This window comes from Callorhinus ursinus, unplaced genomic scaffold (assembly GCF_003265705.2).
Source record: "Callorhinus ursinus isolate GAN/ISIS: 27379988/994484 unplaced genomic scaffold, GSC_fseal_2.0 scaffold1, whole genome shotgun sequence".
NCBI lineage: Eukaryota > Metazoa > Chordata > Mammalia > Carnivora > Otariidae > Callorhinus > Callorhinus ursinus.
Genome location: NW_027397063.1, coordinates 135356403 through 135376653, shown reverse-complemented (window position 1 = coordinate 135376653; position 20251 = coordinate 135356403). Strand labels below are relative to the sequence as shown.

The 20251-nt window shown below is 42.8% G+C and overlaps 1 protein-coding gene across 2 annotated transcripts in view; it reads right to left on the bottom strand.

Annotated features, from left to right (window-relative positions):
* Nucleotides 1–11743: 11743 nt before the first annotated feature.
* TGFBR2 (transforming growth factor beta receptor 2) overlaps nt 11744–20251 on the bottom strand; it is an 89574-nt gene continuing 81066 nt past the window's right edge. For both annotated transcript variants that reach the window (XM_073901176.1, XM_025883364.2), the window contains exons 6-7: nt 17324–17451; nt 11744–14492 (exon numbers count right to left, since the gene is read on the bottom strand). In XM_073901176.1, coding sequence (XP_073757277.1) covers nt 14313–14492; nt 17324–17451 — 308 coding nt within the window. In that variant the 3' untranslated portion in view covers nt 11744–14312. The remainder of the gene's footprint in view (nt 14493–17323; nt 17452–20251) is intronic.

Below are 20251 nucleotides of genomic sequence, written 5' to 3'. Positions count from 1 at the left end.
GAGTGGATGACTCTAAATCTCAAAACATGGGTTTCCTGGGTAGCTCAGTTGTTAAGTGTCTGCCTTAGGCTCGGGTCATGATCACAGGGTCCTGGGATCAAGCTCCACATTGGGCTCCCTGCTTGGCGGGAAGCCTGCTTCTTTCTCTACCACTCCCCTGCTTGTGTTTCCTCTCTCACTCTCTCTCTCTCTCTCTGTCAAATAAATAAATAAAATCTTAAGAAAAATAAATACATCTCAAAACATTTATCTATGGAGAAGGCAAGGACTTAATCTGCATAACAACCTTACCTGTGTTTACCTTGATTTTCTTGGTGACTTCCCATGACTGACTCCTCAACCCCAACATTAGCTTTTGTCTTTAGCTAGAGATGGTATTTAAGGTGATTGTTTCAGCCATTTTGGGGAGTTACTTAGTTTTCCTGGGTCTTTCCCATGTATATAGGAGACATACATGCTATTAAACTTTTGTTTGATTTTCACCTGTTAATCTGTCTCATGTCTATTTGATTCTTAGACCAGCTAGAAGAATCTTGAAAGACAGAGTAAAATGTTTTCCTCCTCAACAGTCTTTTATGTTCCTTTTATCAGTTTATTATAGTTTTTAGCATACAGATCCTGCACATATTTTGTTAGCATTTAAACTGGCAGACCTTTTCTCACTTCGGGGGAGGGGGTCATAATTATGCAATTTCTCCTTATCCTATCTCTTTACTAGTTATGCTCAGTCTGTATACTTTCTGATGATGTATACTTTCTGATGAATTTTATGATCTAAATTATTTTACTTATTTTAATTAAATTTGATGTCATTTCCTTTTCTAATAAAATAGATCAATACTGTCTTCTCAGCACTTTGTAATTGTAAAAAAATTGGAAACAATACCAATGTATTTGAGCAAAGTAAATGAAAAAATTGTGGTATATTTATGTGTATTAAAAGCTAAACTGAAGCATATTAAAATTTTGAAGTTTATTTGAACAACAATCATTTTGAACTGGGCAACATCAAACAAAAAGTTGTTAGGGGTATTCCACCAACAGGGGCTAGAGGTGGAGAAGACACATAATCAGAGCAAAGAAATTATTTGATTTGCTATAGCTTATGTGATTGCATTATTTGGGAAAAACTAGTTTGCTGTTGGTAATTGGTTGTTATCCTTAACCTTGAGGCATTCATAGAAATTAACTCTGGGTTAAGTTTTGGTTTGCTTATAAGGTTACCAAGGCATTTGAGCCACCTCAATCTAATGGCATCCTTGTTTGATTACTTTACCATGTGATCATCATTACTTGGCAGTTAAAATGAATAAGGTATGTATCAACATAGATGGATTTAAAAAACATAATCTTAAGTAAAGGAAAAAAGGTAGTAGAACAATGCATATAGAGTTACACTTAGAGAAATTTAAAAAAATCATACACAGAGGATAACGCTCCAGATTGTAGGTACCCACATTGGTAGAAAGTATCCACCTTTAATCCATAATAGGGGTAGGGTCCAGGAAGCTCAGTAGGAACAGGGATTAAGAACTAAAGATAGTCACCCAGATGGTGGTGATATAGTTATAATATTTTGTTTCTTTTTAAATGAAAAGTTAAATTTTGCATTGGAAGAATGAAGGCGGGGGGGGAAATCGGAGGGAGAGATGAACCATGAGAGATGATGGACCCTGAAAAACAAACTGAGGGTTCTAGAGGGGAGGGGGTTGGGAGGATGGGTTAGCCTGGCGATGGGTATTAAGGAGGGCACGTTCTGCATGGAGCACTGGGTGTTATTATATGCAAACAATGAATCATGGAACACTACATCAAAAACTAATGACATAATGTATGGTGATTAACATAACATAATAAAAAAAAGAGGGAGACATGTATCAAAAAAAAAAAAGAAAGGTTAAATTTTGAATCAGATATGACAAAACACATTTATGAAGCCTGGATATATGGTATAGGTCTGGGTATATGCTGAATTTTAAATTTTTTCCTAATAAAAAATGAATGAAAACAAAAAAATAATGAACAACAACAACAACAAATAACAAGCCATAGTGTTAAAGAAAATTCTGGGAATTGGGAAGTATAAACATTAATTAGAAGTGACATTATCTATAGCAGCCTTGCACTGAAATTTGGATAATGGAGCAAAATAGTCCAGAAGTAGTTTCTATTACAAGGACAAACCTACTGTGTCCTGAAGGAAATAACACAAATCAATCATAAATGAGTTTCTCACCCTCATTCCCACAATACATGATGTTGGGGTATCTGTTTGTCAATTAGAAAAATATAAATGATCTTCCCTCAAGCCTACACCATACACCTAAATACATTCTAGGGAAAATAAATAATTGTTAAAAGAGAGTGTCACAGAAAATCTTTAAGAAAATAGCATTGGTTATTTGTTGGATTTTTGGAAAGATAGTTATTTTCTAAATCTGAATGCAGGAGAATTCGTAAAGAAATAGAGTGAGTGACTTAGCTCCATATGTATTTTAAAATTTGGATTAAATAAATACACATTAGTGAAATGACAAGAGAGATAAAAGCCCGGAAAGTGTGGCAACTATTGGAATTTATAAAATCATTTAGGTGTAATAGATAAATAGGTAAAGGACATGACAGATAATTCTCAGCGATGAAACTACAATCTCTAAACAAACGTGAAAAGAGTTCAACCTTCTATGGAAGAAATGCAAATAATACCAACAATGATGTACAATGCCAGAATATTAAATTAACAAAAAAGGGGTAATATATAGAGCTAGTGAGTGTGCTGGTGTTCTCGGATATGGTTGGTGGGAAGAAAAACAGACACAATTATTCTGGGAAATAATTTGGACAGAGATGACAAGAACCATGAAAACATTCGTAATTTCTTATAATTTATTTAAGGAAATGAAAAATATATAAATGTTAACATATGTAAAGTTGTTCATCATGCCAATATTCCTCATGCTGGAAAATGGAAAATGGGAAACAATGTAACAGATATATCTGAAAGACAAAAAGAAAATTAACACAGGATAAAAGTTGTTTTCCATGATTCTTCTCAACTTCATATTAGGTTATGCATAGCAGTCTACAGAACTTGTCTACATGATTATCCTCTGACTGTAATTTACTCAATCACTTCTATAATCTTGACTGTTAAATTTTTGAATGTTCAATGTTTGAATTTAAACTGAGTGTTAGCATTTTAAGAAATTACATTTAGTATCAATTACTGAAGATTTATAACTTGTGAATGATTGAATGCCTTTACACAGTGCTAGTGTATGAATGATTTAATTTCTTAACACAGTATCTTTATTGTTAACAAAATACTTGTCTCATAAAACAAAACCACAAGGTATTGCCTATATTAACAGCTTTTTCCTGTCCTGTTTGTGCCAACAGCAGAGACATTCCTTCCAGTAATCATGACTCAGCATAGTCCATAGGGGAGCTAGAGTGAGGAGGCATTCCAGCAAAACCAGTTCTGTTCCAGAAGTAAGGGTCTACTACCCCCAACCAGGAAAAGCTGAAGAAAATATACCGCTTCCTGGTTTTGGAAGACTTTCAGCCTGTTCCCATTCAGCCCTAAACAAGTTTAAGTGTGGAGGTTGAGAAGCTGGGAGGATTTCAGCGAAATACCACCACCGTTATCTTTCTAGGTATCCAGTGCTCCAGGGTCTAACTTGAAGGGCTCCTGAGTGCCCTGGGAAATTGAAAAGGGATTACCCACAAAGAACCTCAGATAGTGAATTGTAGTCTGCACTTTACTTTCAAATACTTTAGCACATACATTTGAGATACGTATATTATATAAAATAACTTGACTATACGTTCCTCAGATAGATAGCTACTCCAATCTCAATAACTATTCCAAGGATGGTTAATTCATATATAATCAAATGTCACACTTCATAGACTGTGGCTATAAGTATTGCTCCTGGGTAGGGACTTGAGGATATGGTGGGTTTTAAGGGAGTAGCCCAGGTGCACCAGGAAGTGAATCTGGACCCTTGGCACTCAAGTTATCCCAAGAAAAATACCAAGTTCCCAGCAAAGCAAACGACCAGAGGAGAGGCAGACCCAAACAAATCCAGCAAATGGGACAATGGGCAGCCCAGGGGAAAATCAGGGAACGAGAACTATCCAACACCTTGCTCCTTGTTCTTACTGCAGGAAACCCAAACCAATGGTAAAACCTCAAGAGATAGTGGGGAAAAATCTCGCCAAAATAAGGGCCAAATTTCCCACGAGTCCAGCAGGATAGGGGCTCAGAATCAAAATTAAGGAGATTTATAGAAAAATAAGACATGTGACATTTCTTGCATGCCTGAGTTTGTAATCTGAGGTTAATAACCACTACAATTGAATTACGATATTAAATTTTACTGCTACATAGCATGTTTAGTTATAATGGTAACTAGTGCCTCTTAAAAATAAGATTCCAGAATGTCCTTCTTAATTCTGAGAAAAATTTTCCAAAATGGTGAACTGGTGAGTTTATCACACTCACACACAGACACAAAAACACACACATAGAAAACAACTCTAAAAATATATACAAGTCTAGGGAGTCTATTGAAATGGAAACTTTTTTCTCTTTTTCCCCCCTAATTTTCTGTAATATGGTTATTTTATAATAGAAAAGAAAGGAAATGAAATATAAATATTAGGGGCGCCTGGGTGGCTCAGTTGGTTAAGCGTCTGCCTTCGGCTCAGCTCCTGATCCCAGGGTCCTGGGATCGAGCCCCACGTCGGGCTCCCTGCTCCGCGGAGAGCCTGCTTCTCTCTCTCCCTCTGCCTCAGCTTTCCCTGCTTGTGTTCGCTCTCTTGCTAGATCTCTCTCTCTCTGTCACATAAATAAATAAATAAAATCTTTAATAAAAAAGAAATATAAATATTAATGTGAGTACATCAAGATAATGAAAGGAAAGTACTTCATAGGCTCTAAGTATCAGAGGAGGCTTAGCGAGAATATAGTTCCAACTTACAGATGAGAGACTGACACCCACATGCTGCAAATTACCTGTGGTGGTTTTAGGCATTGCCTTAAATTCTTTGTCAGTTCTCCCATTGAGAGGTCTGAGGCCCTGTGTCCTTGCTTTGAATTTGAGTGACTTGCAACTGCTCTGTTCAAGAGTGTGGGAGAAGTGATGTTCTAAGACTTCCAAGAAAATGTCATAAATGTCCATGCAGGTTCTGCCTGGTTCTCTTGGCACAGCTGCCCTAGAGGAAGCCAGCTGCCATTAAGAACTCTATTGCTCTGACACCGCCAGCTGGAAAGGCCACGTGTAGGTGTTCTCGGCGTTCTAGATGATTATCCCGACTGAGCTCCAAGCCAACAACCAGCATTAACTGCTAAGTGAGGCATCTTGGTTACCCAGCTCGGCTGAGCCATTAGATGATTCTAACCCTAGTCAATGTGGGAGTTCAGTGGCAGAAAAGACCCCAAATGAGATCTGTCCAGCCCAAGCCTTTCCCAAATTTCTGACCCGCTAAATTTGAGGAAGGTAAAATGGTTGCTTTAAGCTACTAGGTTTTACAGTCATTTGCTATGTTAGAATAATAACTAGAATCCCCAAGGTCATGGAGCTAAGGGATTGAGAAATAGGACTTAGGCTGGAACCTAACTTCTCATTCCCACCCTTCCTGGGTTCCAAAGGAATGAGATCGGGTATTTGAATAAAACATATGTATATTTACACATAGTCATAGTTTATTTCTAAGTTTGGCACTGGTGTGAAATTCTGTAATGTTTTTGGGGTACCACGAATTGCTCCCTACATGGTGTCAGGGGCTGTGAAACAAAGGGTTGCATCCAAGGATGGTATGGTGGGTGGGAAAAGACATGCCAACCTCATCGTGTTCCTGTATTTTTGGAGGACATATGTTGCTGAAAAAATGATAGGTGTATGAAAAGAATGTGCAGTCATTGAGATAAACGTTAATCTTTAAGTGATATTTTAATTATTATACAGTAGAAACATACCATTTGTGCGTGTGTGTTAAGATAGAAAATGAAACCAAATAAAATTGTGAATCTGTCATAGTCCTCTTTGGGAAGGTCTCAAGTGACCAAAGGAGAGAGTCTTGGACTTGAGATCTTTTCATCTTGAAAGAATTTATACCAGAGGAATTGGCTAATGCTCTGTATTGGGTTAAATGATGGTCCCCAAAAAGATATATCTATGTCCTGATCCCCAGAGCTGTGAATGTGACCTTATTTGGAGAAAGGGTCTTTGCAGAAGGAATTTAGCTAAGAATCTTGCAATGCAATCATCCTAGGTTATTCAGGTGGTCCCTAACTCAAATGACAAATATCCTTATAAGACACACAGAGAGGAGAAAAGAAAAAGGTAATGTGAAGATGGAGGTGGAGATTGGAGACTTGGTGGCTATAAGCTAAGAACTGCCAAGAAACACCAGGAGCCAATGGGATCTGGACACATCCAGCTCTAGTCCTGACTATACCTTAGAGACTTCGGAGGGAACAAGGTCCTGCTGACACCTTGATTTTGGACTTCTAGACTCCAGAACTGTGAGAGAGTAAATTTCTGTTGGTTCAGATTGTGGTAATTTGTTACAGCAGCCCTAGGGAACAAACATAAGCTCCATGGGAGAGAGTTGGGGGGAATTGAAGGAGCAAGGTCATCCTGTCAGGGGTAACCATGACGGCTGGAGCACTACAGCTACACAGGCAGGTGTGGGACAGCAGCCAGGTTCTCACTGAAATTTCTCTGTAAAACCTAGGCATTTTTGGCCTCAGGCTGTATCATTCCACTAGGCCTTACCAGTTAGGACATCCCGATCATGGACTGTTTATTTGTATGTCTCCTCAGTTGGATTGTGAACTTCTAAAGGCCAAGAGCCTTCTTTTCTTCTCTCAGCGGAAATTATTGAACAATTGTTATGTGCTCCCCTCTGTGCCAACTGCTGATATAAAATACTGGGTAACACATAGCTCTTGCTTTCAAGACGCAAGCAGATCTTGGATGGTACACCACTTTGCATTCAACTAACGTATGCTGAATGAAGGAAAGAAATATGGATGAAACAGCTTGGAGGAGTGGACGGATCGTACTGAGAGAGCCTGGATGCAAACTGTAAACGTGCATAAGATACTTACGTCAATTTCCTTAGCTGCAAAAATGGGGAAAATAATCCCTACTTCATACGGTTGCCAGGATGATTACCATATACATATATAATGTTGTTAATGAATGAGAATCTAATGTTCCAGCAAAGTTTCAGGGTATCTATCCATGCCCCCAAAAAGGTAATACATTCTATCTTGCATCAATGATATCTAGTACTTTTCCCATGTATTTTTACTTAGTGTGTCATTTGATTTTTCTCCAGCTTCCTAATGTAGGCAGGACAGGGAGGGGAGGGGTCGCAGGTGGGGCACAAGAGCAGGAGACTAAAGTCACAGAAGAACAGGGTGGTGGTTGGTGAAGCTAGACTAAACCCCAAGATTACCTGTCTCCCAGAGCCCTGTATTTACCACCACAGCCATGCCAGGCACACCGAGTGAAAATGGTCCCTTCCAGGATATGGGGTGGTCTGCTCACAGTTACAGATCTATATGACTCATTGTCCTCAAGAGTCCATTTTGCCCCCAAATTTGGGGAACTCTATGTCTGCAAAATATTACAACACGGCTTCATTTTAGAGTAGAATGGAAAAAAAAATGATCATTATCATCCTAACAACTGGTGCTAATGTGCCCCAAGCTCTGTTCTAACGACTTTTAAAATAGGAACTCTATTCTTGTAGCAATTCTTACTAGTCTCACAGGTAGGTTCTATCACTTCCCCCATTTTACACATTAAGAAGCCAAAGGAATAAAACGGTTGAGGGGCTTGCACAAAGTCACATAGCTAGTTGGTGGCAGAACTGGGATTTGAACCGAGGGGGTCTGGCTCTAGAGGTCTCAATTTTAATGATTTTGTTATGAACAATTAGACAAAACATGAAAATTCAAAGGCATTTTATCTTTTTTGATGACTTGATGGCATACGGGCTATGGTTATTCTGTTGTTTACTGTGTGACTGCACACAGAAGTGATTTTTTTAAAGATTTTGTTTATTTATTTGACAGAGAGAGACACAGCGAGAGAGGGAACACAAGCAGGGGGAGTGGGAGAGGGAGAAGCAGGCTTCCCACTGAGCAGGGAGCCCCATGCGGGGCTCGATCCCAGGACCCTGGGATCATGACCTGAGCCAAAGGCAGACACTTAACGACTGAGCCACCCAGGTGCCCCTACAGAAGAGATTTTTAAGGACCACTTGTGTGTGTGTGTGCGTGTGCGTGCGTGTGTGTGTGTGTGGTGCACATGCATGTGCACGTGCATGAGTGAAAGAGCGTGAGCATTTCACAGTGTGTGCAAGTTTAGCTTAATTAAAATGGGAAGAGTATTAAGTTATTTTTTAATTTTTTTATTGTTATGTTAATCATCATATATTACATCATTAGTTTTTGATGTAGTGTTCCATGATTCATTGTTTGTGCATAACACCCAGTGCTCCACGCAGAACGTGCCCTCTTTAATACCCATCACCAGGCTAACCCATCCCCCTACCCTCCTCCCCTCTAGAACCCTCAGTTTGTTTTTCAGAGTCCATCATCTCTCATGGATCATCTCCCCCTCTGACTTACTCCCCTTCATTCTTCCCCTCCTGCTATCTTCTTCTTTTTCTTTTTTCTTAACATATGTTGCATTATTTGTTTCAGAAGTACAGATCTGTGATTCAACAGTCTTGCACAATTCACAGCGCTCACCATAGCACATACCCTACCCAATGTTAAGTTATTTTTAAATGCAGCAAAGATCAGGGGGGGTACTAGAATGAAATTCGTTGTATGAGACTGATTGGCAGGCCATGTCACGTGGGAAAGTTCATAATCTCGTCTTTATCAGCACAGGTTGCAAAATGCCTGGGAGCTGTGGCCCCAAACCCATAGTCTGGAGCTATAATTATTCAAGAAAAAAAAAAGTAATTGGAAATGTGATAAGCGATGATTAGAAGGCCTATTTCAGGAAGAAAATGAACAGAATGAGCAGATGCTAATTGCGACGACTTTTGTGAACAAGGGTGGACGGACTAGTTGAAATGAAAAGTTTCCTGTCTGTCACCTAGGGGAGGGATTTCCCTCAGGACCGCAGCCTCAGTGTGCCATCTGCAAAGGGAGCTTACAACAAAACCCACCGCCATAAAACAGAACCTCCTGAGCACAAAGAGTGCCTGCATTCGAAAGCTGGTGACCGGTGCGAGAACCCGCGTCCCTCCTGAGGGCACTTGGAGACTTACTGCCAGCCGGGAAGGCTCCTGACCTTGCAGTAGCCAGCACTGAAATAACCTCGGCAGAACAGAGCCTGCGAAGGGGATCAGAAGACCTTGGCTCCTGTTTTGGCTGAAGCGCTTGGGCTGGAGCCCAGAGTCCATGTGCCTTTGAGGAATGACTTTCTCTGGGCTCCCTTATGGCCAACTCCCTCCCCTCCAGTGCAAACTACATTTTCCTCTTCCATATTTTAGGCTAACAAAGAATCAGGATCTGAAGCATGCCAGAGGCTCCCCCATGGTGTCTTACACTAGCTTTATTTTGTGTTCAAGGAGGGAGTGTGGGCTCTGGAGTCTCATGGCTTCAGTTCAAATCCCAGCCTAAAGATTGCCAACTGTGGAACTCTTAAGAATAACTCACTGTCTGCCTCAGTGTCCTCATCGCTAACATGGAGGTAAGGCTACCTCGCAGGTTTGTGGTGACGATTAAAGCAGATGAAGAAGGTAAAACAGAGAATAGTGTTTGATTGCTTCTGAATACCAATACATGTTAGTGATTAATTCGGATTCACATTTGTGAAACCCTGGGCTTAAGGTGTTTTTTTTCCCCCCCCCACTGCATGTTAAAATAAAAATAGACCCACTAAAACCATGTTTTTAAGGGTTGGCACAATCTGAAGTCATCTGAAGTACCAGTGTACATTTCACCCATTAGGCAACGCTGTCCACACATATTCATTCATCTTTCAATCGTTCTCATCAAGGCTTTAGACAACATTTATCATGTGAGTGGAGAGCAAGCGGACAATAGAGATGCCTCCACTGAGCAAACAGATCCATGATGGAGAGATGAGAACAATGACCATGCTGTGTGTAGATGGAATAGAACATTTCATCATGGTGAGGCCTCTCATTCCACTGGGCAGGCCAGTTTCCTCAGGAAACAATACAAGGTGGAGAAAAGCACCGAGCATGATTCCAAATTATTATTCCAAATTATTCTAAATTCTAGGACAATTTGGCCTTGCACCCAGATTCTGCATCTGTGAGACACTAGGCTTCTTTCTTGAGTTCTCTCAGCATGACTTCTCATCTGTAAAACGGGCACAATATCTACCTCAGGGAACTAGTGGGGGATTAAATGTGATGACACAGCAGGTAGTGAATGAGCGTTCTCCTCAGATTGTCAATACAGGGGGACAGAAACTTCCCTGTTCTACAGGTCTGTAGCATGTGCCCAGATCTCTTCTGTGTTGTAAGTGCTTTCTAAGGTCTACCTCAAAATCTACCTCTTTGTGAAAGAAGTCATTGGTGTACTAACCCAACTTAATGTTGGCCAATATGCATTGCAGGCTTTCCAAGTTCAAGACAATTCGAAAAACCTTTGCATGTATTCCCATCACAATGGTATCTTGTATAGGATGAGACCTGTTTTACATATTTTACCCACTTTACATATAATTAAACTGAGGCATGAAGAGGGTAAGTTATTTACTCAGGTCACATGGCTGGTAAATGGTGGAGCAAGTAACCACTAAAATTGCCAAGCTACCAGGGAAGACAGGACGATCACTCACGCCCACAGTAGTATAGGACAATATCATCTAGCTCAGTGATTCTCAGCTGGGAGCAATTTCATCCCCTAGGGGACATTTGGCAATGTTTGGTGACATCTTTGGTTGTCACAGCTGTGGGGTGGGTGTCAGGAAATCTGCCTGCAATGCACAGCACAGGCCCATTCCCCAAACAAAGAATTATCCAATGCAGAATGTCAGTAATGCTGAGGTTTCTAAACCTCAGCATTATTACATTGAATATTTAGAATCTTCACTATTTAGAACTCAGTTGATAACTTAGAAGAAACCAGAGAATCTCTCAGATTCCAAAACAGGTAGCCCAAAGTTTGGGCAGCAAATTATATACATTGTTACCAGAAACCCTTCAAACAATGACCTGGAACCAACTGCCTAAGGCACATTCATCTGGTGATGCAGATAAACCGATTAAAATCCCCAAGCAGGATGCTGTGGCTAAGTAGAAAGGAGGAGGGAGGAACTATGACACATGACAGAAATCAAAAAGATACAGTCAACAGCCTGCTATGTGAGGGAAGAAGAAGATATAAGAAACAGACAGGAGCTCTCAGCAGCAGCGTTGGCTGTGCCAAGGCCTGGAAGAAGCAGTCATGTGGATGGAGGCAGTTCCTGGGACAGGCAAGATGGAGGCCGGGAGACCGAGAGACTTCATGCCCCACCCACCACCGGCATCTGCTACATCTCATATTATGGATCTTTTTGCGATTGCTTTTTTTTTTTTTTTAAAGGACTCGAGACTGTCAGTTGAAGGAGACAATATGGGAAATTTGGAGAGAATCTGTCTTGTGACTTTTCCTGCATAGACTGTAGAATAACCAAGTTTTGAGGTTAAATGGCTTAATTACGATGAATGGGATCAGGAGGCAGGAAGCTGACCTGAGTATTTTTGCTTTATTCCATCTAATAAACATTTTATTTATATAAAAGACAAACAATGCATAGAATGAAAATAAGTGCTTGAGACATTTGATATAAGAAGAGTATATAGCATTCACATTCCTATTTTAATACATGAGTACTGCTGAAGTGTTCCATAAAAGAATAAAACTTTCCCTTTATGTATAGTAGTAAAAAAAAAAAAATCAGTATTTTTAGGAACTACAGAATGTTATTCCTTGGTCTTTTTCTTGACAAAGAAATAAGAAATAAAACAAGCCACAGTATCATCTGACACTACATTCCAGTTTAGGCTGATGACCCCCCAGAAGTGATAAAGCTCTTCTGAATCTTGGAAAATCCCATTAATGGACCAGTATTCTAGAAATTCACCACTAGAGGTCGATGAGCAACAGCTATTGGGACAGCATTGACAAGCCCTAAGGTGCATGGAATTTCTGGGCCCTTCCATGGTATTGGGGGCAAGCTGTCCTGAACTCTCTCAGCCCACACCCACTGAGCAAGGTGCCTACGAGATTCACCTAATCCCAAATCTCAGCGTATCTGCTAAAACTTCAATGAGATGAGATCTTCCAAAATCCAAATGGAACTGATCTACTCACTGCCAGTCCTCTCTTATATTCCTAGTTGGCTGAAAATAGGTAGCTTCAAAAACATTTTAGAAAAAGAGATTTTTTTTTTTTTTTTGCAGCATTAACACGTATTTGTGGATTAACGAGTTACTATGGAGTATTAAAGCTCATTCTTTGTTCTTGCCCATGTGGACACAGTCTTTCTAACTGTAAATGGGATTCTTGGGTCCCACATTCAAGTCCTCGCTGGCAAATTCTGCAAAGGGCGGGAAAGCTGGTATGGTGGAGAGAAAGATAACCGTGGCAGAAGCTTCTAGGTAAGAGCCGCCCTCCCTAATGCAGGGGTGGGGGGAAAGCTCTTAATATATAGACAAAAATAGATTTGGTTTACCTGGGACCACTTAGAGGGGGTCCCCTTCAGTCCAAAAAAAAAAAAAAAGACCAACTTCAAATCTTAACGCCAGACTAGGAAAAGGGAGGGACTTGAACTCATATAGCCAGAGAATGACTGATGGAAAGAACATTTCTTACAAAAGGCCTTGCTTAGGGGCGGGTTTAATTCCCAGACTGGGGTGGGGCGGGCAGTGGAAAATGCAAATGTTTACGTCGAGAAGTAAAGCAGCTTTATAAGTGGGTCCACACCTTCGTTTTGTGAGTAATGTGGACTGGGGAAATGTGAAAACCATCCGCTGTCTATCCTCACTTGCGGGATCCAGATTTTTTTTTTTTCTTCAAAATCTCCAAATATTTAAAAAGTGGCTCAATTTTGTCAAACGCCGTTCTGGCCAAGCAAAACACATGTTCAGAGTGCCTGAGGAAACAGTTCTGACCATGGCAGAATCCTTCTGACTAGGCCAAAATGTACCTGAGCGTTCAGGAGCCCAGACAGATGGAATCCACCGGTGTTTGCATAGAAAGCTAGAGATTCAAACCAAGCCTGATGAGAAACTCAACACAATGAACCCTGGAAGGGAGATTTGTTCCCTTTAGGGAAAGTAGCATGGGAGAATAGTAACATGGGTATGGGGGCAGGAGGCAGGGGATGGGGATTAAAGGAAAGAAAGAATGGTCTCTCCTTAGTAGAATATGTGGCCATTTCATAAATGGGGAAATTTGTCCTGATTTTTATGCCCGTGAAGGCTGCGAAGGTAAAAAAAAAAAAAATGGGGCTCAAAACTTTTAAGCTCTTAGAGACGGGACAGGGTTTCTGAGCTGGTTGAGGAAGGTGGCTCACAAACCAGATGTGGGCTTGAAGCTCAAGTGAAAAGTCCAGGAGACACAGTGGCACGCAGGAACCCCAGCATCTGGTCCCCAAACAGTGTGACTATAATTGGCTCCATAGCCAGAAAAGTCCCCCCCCCACCCACCGTGCAGGGAATTACTATTTTGCAAAAGCGAGTGCAACGTGGCCACAGCAGGCTCTTGAGACTCGGAGCCCCCTCCTAATGCAGAGCCCTCACCTCGTGTAGGCAGAAAACCAGCGCACGTGTTGATTGTCAAGTGCTAATGCTGTCTCGGATCCCCTTCCTTCTGTGCCTGGTTCCGGAGCTCTCCAAACAAACCAATTTCTTGGGATATTTGATTTTATTTTCCTTGTCTCTTTCCAGAGTATGGCTGTATATATATATAGATATAGACATATATAGATATATATAAAACAGAGCTATTCCATATTTATATACAGGCATTAATAAAGTGCAAATGTTATTGGCTATTGTAAAAATCAATATCATTTCCTGAGGAAGTGCTAACACAGCTTATCCTATGACAATGTCAAAGGCCTAGAATGCTTCATGTCACCCACTCCCGGCTGCTGGTGGTTCTGCTCATGCCCACTGGCTTACAGGGAGGGCAGTAACCCCCTGGGCTTCCAGGAAGCATTGCTTCAGGTTCAGGGGCAGCCTCCTGCTGCCTCTGTTCTTTGGTGACAGGGGCAGCCCCTTCACACGTAGGCCAGCCTGCCCCAGAAGAGCTATTTGGTAGTGTTCGGTGAGCCATCTTCCGGGATCTTCTCCTCGGAGCAGCTCCTCCCTGAGAGCCTGTCCAGGTGCTCCAGTTCGCTGAAGCGCTCCGCCACGCACTGGGCCGTGAGCCGGGCCTCGGGGTCGTGGTCCCAGCACTCGGTCAGAGTCTCGCACACCGTCTGGATGCCCTGCAGTGGGAGAGAAGGCACAGACCCCCTGAGCTGCTGGTCTGCGGGGCTCCACGGATGGCAGGGTGGCCCGCTGCCCTTGCTCCTGCAGGGCAGGCTGGGTGCCAAGGAGCCTGTGCGTGCCCACATCCCACTGAGCACCCGCTGAGGGGGTGGCCGGTGGGGGGGGCAGCCACTTGTCTGTGGAACCGAGGGGCGTGCACTGTCCTGGAAGCCTGCTGCACCCATTTGCTCTCGGGCGCCATTTGATCACGACAGGTCGTGAAATGGGAGAGCCGGCACGTTGGGTCACAGTAAGGCCTCTCCAGTAGGCCTCTGGGGTACAGTAGCAGCCCCAGTACTGGAAAATTCCCACAAGGAGTGGCCCCTAATGCCCTGTCACCCTTGCCCTAATTTTTTTAGAGCACTTTCTGGTGTTCTTGGTTTGGGTGGTTTTAGGTTCATAGCAAAATTAAGTGGAAAGCACAGAGGTTTCCACATACCTCCTCCTGCCCACCACGGACATCCTGCATCCGTGTGGTATATTTGTTCCAATCAATGAACCAACACTGACACATCACTCCCAACCAAAGTCCACAGTTTATGTTGAGGTACGTGTTAGGGGTTCTGACAAATGTACAACGACCTGTACGCACCATTATAGTATCCCACACAGTAAGTTCCCTGCCCTAAAAATCACCCGTGCCCTACCACCCCTTCTTCTTCCTCCCTTCCTTGAGCCCCTGGAGACCACAGATCTTAATGCCTCTGTGGTTTTGCCTCTCTAGGGTACCTTATAGTTGGGATCGTAGACGCATTTCTATTTAAACAGCACTGAATACCGCAATCAGAGCGAAGTCTAGGCTTTAGTCTGGTTTTACCTTGTAAAGTCCAAGCTTCCAACTGGTGCCAAGGGTGGTGCCCAGGGCCCCACTGTCCCCCAGCAACATCAAGCCGCACTTCAGAAGCAGCTGTTTTGTGGGTCAGCTGGGCTAGACTCTAGGCTATGTCAGAGGGTTTAGTCCAACCCCATGAAGGCCCCATTCGAAAGGCCCATCCAGGAAATGCTGCCCAGTATGGTGGCAAGGGTCTTCTCCCAGGGCTGTAATTTTTGTTTTGCATTGCAAATATTTTTATCATTTCAAGCCCTTTTTTTGCAATAAAGCAGGCAGGGGGTAAACAGATGGGCAGAACTAGAGCGTGCTCCTGGCAATTAGAAGCTTGCATGGTCACTGGTGATTCGTCACACAAGTGGCCCAGGTGGACCGGATATATCCCAGTACTTTCCCCTTCAACATCTACTACCAATAACTTTCCCAACACACCTAGGAGCCTCTCCCTCCCTTCCCGACCTGTGAGTGAATTCATGATGTTGAGTTAATTGTATAATTCACCTAATTGACGGTATTGATTGATGGCCTGTTAAGAGTGGAGTGGTATTGTTGGTACACAAGTAACATTTATTTTACTCTGGCACTGTAATTACAGGCAGTAAATTAAATTAAATATTAAGCATTAACTTGAAATCAATAGGGCAACAAATCTCATTAAGAGAAAAAAATGTATTATGCAAATTCTTTCCAGAATTTTATCATCATGAATAATGGCTTCATTACAAGAACTGTACAGCGGAGGAGGCAACAGAGTCTGAGAGAAATAACACCAGGGTCTTCTGATTTCAGAGGTAACACAGAGCAGTCTTGCATTTTTCAGTCAGAGAGACTTTGCCCAAAACCCCGGGGGGAAGCCCTGGGCTACCGTGGCCTGGTTCATGCTCTCTCCGCGGACTTTATTAGGGTCTGTCTGCTGAAGTGGCTCCAGGCCAGGATTGGCACAGACCGGGCTTCCTGCTCCATCTGTCTTCCTGATTGTGCGTGATTTGTTGTTTCTGTTTCTTATCTCAATTTGCCTGGCCCTGAGGAAAACCTATGACTTAGTCCCAGCCTTGACTGGATAAGGGAATTCTTCCAAAGGAGGCAATAAAACAATTTACTCCGTAGAAAGATCAGCTCTGTCAGTGAGAGAGGAGTGCACTGTTCTCTCTTGTTCTTTCTTCACGCTGTCTCCGGGGTATGTCACATGGCCCTGCCGCCCACCGCTTTCTTCTTTTTCTCTGACCACTGCCCTCATCAAAATGCTCCCAAGCAAAGAAGTTGGATAGTTCTCCCTCACCCTGTTAAGTCCAGAACCGCTGTCCTTCCATAGCTGGCCTTACCTACCCTCTCTTGAAAGGAAAAAAGCGGCAGCCATGGAGATGTTCCCCACAAACACATTTCCTATTTGTTCACTTGCACTTTCCTACTTCTCTTGGCTTTCTTTTATTCCCGAACTGGCCTCCTCTTTGCAAACTCTGTGCGCCCAGCCCACATATGGCCCTGAGCACACGGCAGTGCGCCCCCCCCCCCCGCCCAGTCCAGCTGGCTGACAAACTCTGCTTACTTCTCACTCTGCTAAGTATTTCCTTCTAGAGGGGAAGATTCCCAGGAGAAAATATTTGGAACCCAGAAGGGAACAAAACAAAAGCACTCTACGCAAAGGCTTGGGGGTGAGGGGCAGAGGATGCAAACAAAATATTTTAACCCAGAAACAAGCGGGCTTGCATAGTGGGACAGATGCCCTTCCAATGATTGTTTGAGAGCCCTCTTTGAATGGAGTATCTACCTGCTGGTTGGAACTTAGAAGAACAGGTCCACACTTGTTGATGAAATTTTCTTAATAAACAAACCCTAACAGGATCACAGAACACAAAGGGACCTGCCCTCAGATTGAAGCCCAATAACCTAAAATTCTCTCCTCCCTCCGAGGCTGCTTCAGATAAATCTTATTCTCCCCTCCAAACGGCCACTCCTTACCTGGTGGTTGAGCCAGGAGCTGGGGATTTCTGGTCGCCCTCGGTCTCTCAGCACGTTGTCTTTCATGCTCTCAACACAGGGATGCTCCCGCACCTTGGAGCCAAATGGAGGCTCGTAATCTTTCACTTCTGTTAAAGAGAGAAACACAGGCCCATTGAGAAGGGCGTGTGCAGCTGGGGACGTGAGCAGGTGGAGAGGTCTGGCTGAGTAGCCTGAGGCATTGAGCATCAAAATATACCTGTGATCACTCTGAGAGCAATTTTTAAGAATAGTAGATTAAAATAAGAAGGAAGGAGGGGTTGTGGAAAGAGCTTGAGAAATATTCAACAGATAACCGTTGAGGGCTTGCTACGTGCTACGTCCTGTGCTAACAGTTGGGGACAGTGAAGAACGGGACCAACAAGGTCACTGAGCTTTCATTTTATTTATTTCTTAAATTAATTAATTCATTGATGATTTTAGAGATAGTGAGAGAGAGAGAGAGAGAGAGAGAAAGCACGAGTAGGGGGAGAGCAGAGGGAGAGGGACAAGCAGACTGCGCTCTGAGCTCAGAGCCTGCCCAGGGCTCGATCCCACAACCCTGAGATCACGACCTGGGCAGAAATCAAAACTCGGATGCTCAATGGACTGAGTCACTCAGGCCCCGCCCGAGGTTACATTTTAACGCAGGCATTCTCAGTGGGGTGATGTTGCTCCAAGGGGGGCAAAACTGGTTCTTGGGAGGTAGAAAAATCTTACATATTACACTGGTTGGTAGCCCTACAAAGGCCCCAGGACATAAGCAGGTTTAATATGTGGTGGTTAAACTTCATGGGGATATCCAGCCTAAAAGGGAATGAAATTCTGACATGTTACAACATGGATGAACCTTAAGAATGTTCTGTTAAGTGAAATAAGGCAGTCGCACGAGGACAAACACTGCATGATTCCATTTATGAGGTACCTAAAATAGACTAATTCATAGAGACAGGAAGTAGAAGAGTGATTGCCAGGGACTGGGGGATGAAGAGACGGAGGGCTGTTGTTTAATGGGTACAGAGTTTCAGTTGGGGGGGGATGAGAAAGTTCTGGAAATAGATAACGGGGATGGTTGCACAACACTGTGAATGTACTTAATGCTAGTGAATTCTACACTTGAAAAAGGCTGAAAGGGTGAATTTTAGAGTACGTTATTTTTCCATGAAGGAAAAAAAAAATTGATGTGGAGTACCGGTTAAGAAGAAAAAAAATGTCAGGGCGCCTGCCTGGCTTAGTCCATACAGCATGCGACCCTGGATCTCAGAGTTGTGAGTTCAAGCCCCACGAGGGGTGTGGAGCCTACTTAAAAAAAAAAAAAAAAGGCAAAGAAAACGTCTATAAAGGCTCCTTACCATAGCAATGATGACACAAATGTTGAGCAATGCTATTTACTAGGATGACGGAGGAGAGAGATGAACAACGCATCAACAAACAAAATTATAAAGGTACTTTTCCTTTAGTGATACATGGGACAAAGAAGAGAAGAGAGAATGATATACCCCCCTTCCCTAGGGCTTCAGGTTTCCACTAAGGTCAATCTCTTTATAGAAACTTCCTTGAATATCCCCCAAGCCATTTGTGGCTAGATGTCCCGGGCAGAGCTTTATTTTAGCCTGTATCATATTTTGATATAATCACATGTTTATTTGCCTCATCTAAGCAGACCATGAACATCTGAGGGCGGGTTCTGACTCCCTTTTGTCATTCTTCTACACGCGAGGCTCTCAACACATTCTTTGTTGAGGAATGAATGAATGAATGAATGAATCTTAGATCCAGTCCAAAGTGGCAATGCCTAAACTCTTAAGTGAAAAGTAAAACAACACACTGATTTAACTGGGTGGATCAACATACATGTCATTGCACAGGACAACCTAAAAGATTTTAGAAAACACTCCTTTACTAAAACGTGTCTGCGCTAGAAGGGGAGGATGGGCTGGACCCAATATTCTTCTTCACAGAAAGTAGAACCTTTGGCCTTTAGCAAAATAATCATGTTTAATAAGTAAAACTTTCAATAATTTGCCCTTCCAGGCTAAGAACTGAAGAAGCTTTCAATGCCCCCTTTGAAAAGGGATAGCTTATTCTAATTGGTGTATTTGTTTTCTCCCCTTTCCCAGAACCCCACTTGCATATTCATCTTCTGTGATACCTCCACCCCCCATCCCCCAACAGAAGAGCAGCCAGGATATCGTCTTTTTTCAGGAGATTTGTGATGAAGGCCTCCCATCACATCGAGACAAGCACAAACCATCCTCCTGTGTGTCCGCTTTTGCCCCCGAGTGCCGTAACACTTAATCCTTACTGCTGTAGGGGTGAGAGCTGAACTTTGGTCAGCATAATATTCTTATTTCTTTCTTCCATTCCCTTATCTTCTATAGACTGTAAATTCCTAAGGTCCAAGGCTGAAGCTGAGTCTACTGTCTTTCCAATTCTCTGCTCCGTACTTAAAATTGTGCCATACACATAGCAGGCATTCACTAGATAGGAGTTGGGTTGAATTCAAACAAAAGCAGAGGACTGGCAATCAGAGCCGGTTCTCAGTACAGTTGACTCTGACCTAACTCTTCTATAAAAGGAAGGGGCTGAATTGGATGACCTCCATGTTCCCCTCCAGACTTATCTTGTAATCCAATCTAATCGAACAATATGATGCCCTCTTAGCGCCATGACTTGAGGTGTGTATATTCTTTTTTTTTTAAAGATTTATTTATTTATTTTATTTATTTGAGAGAGAGAGACACAGTGAGAGAGGGAACACAAGCAGGGGGAGTGGGAGAGGGAGAAGCAGGCTTCCCGCTGAGCAGGGAGCCCGATGCGGGGCTCGATCCCAGGACCCTGGGATCATGACCTGAGCCCAAGGCAGCCACTTAACGACTGAGCCACCCAGGAGCCCGAGGTGTGTATATT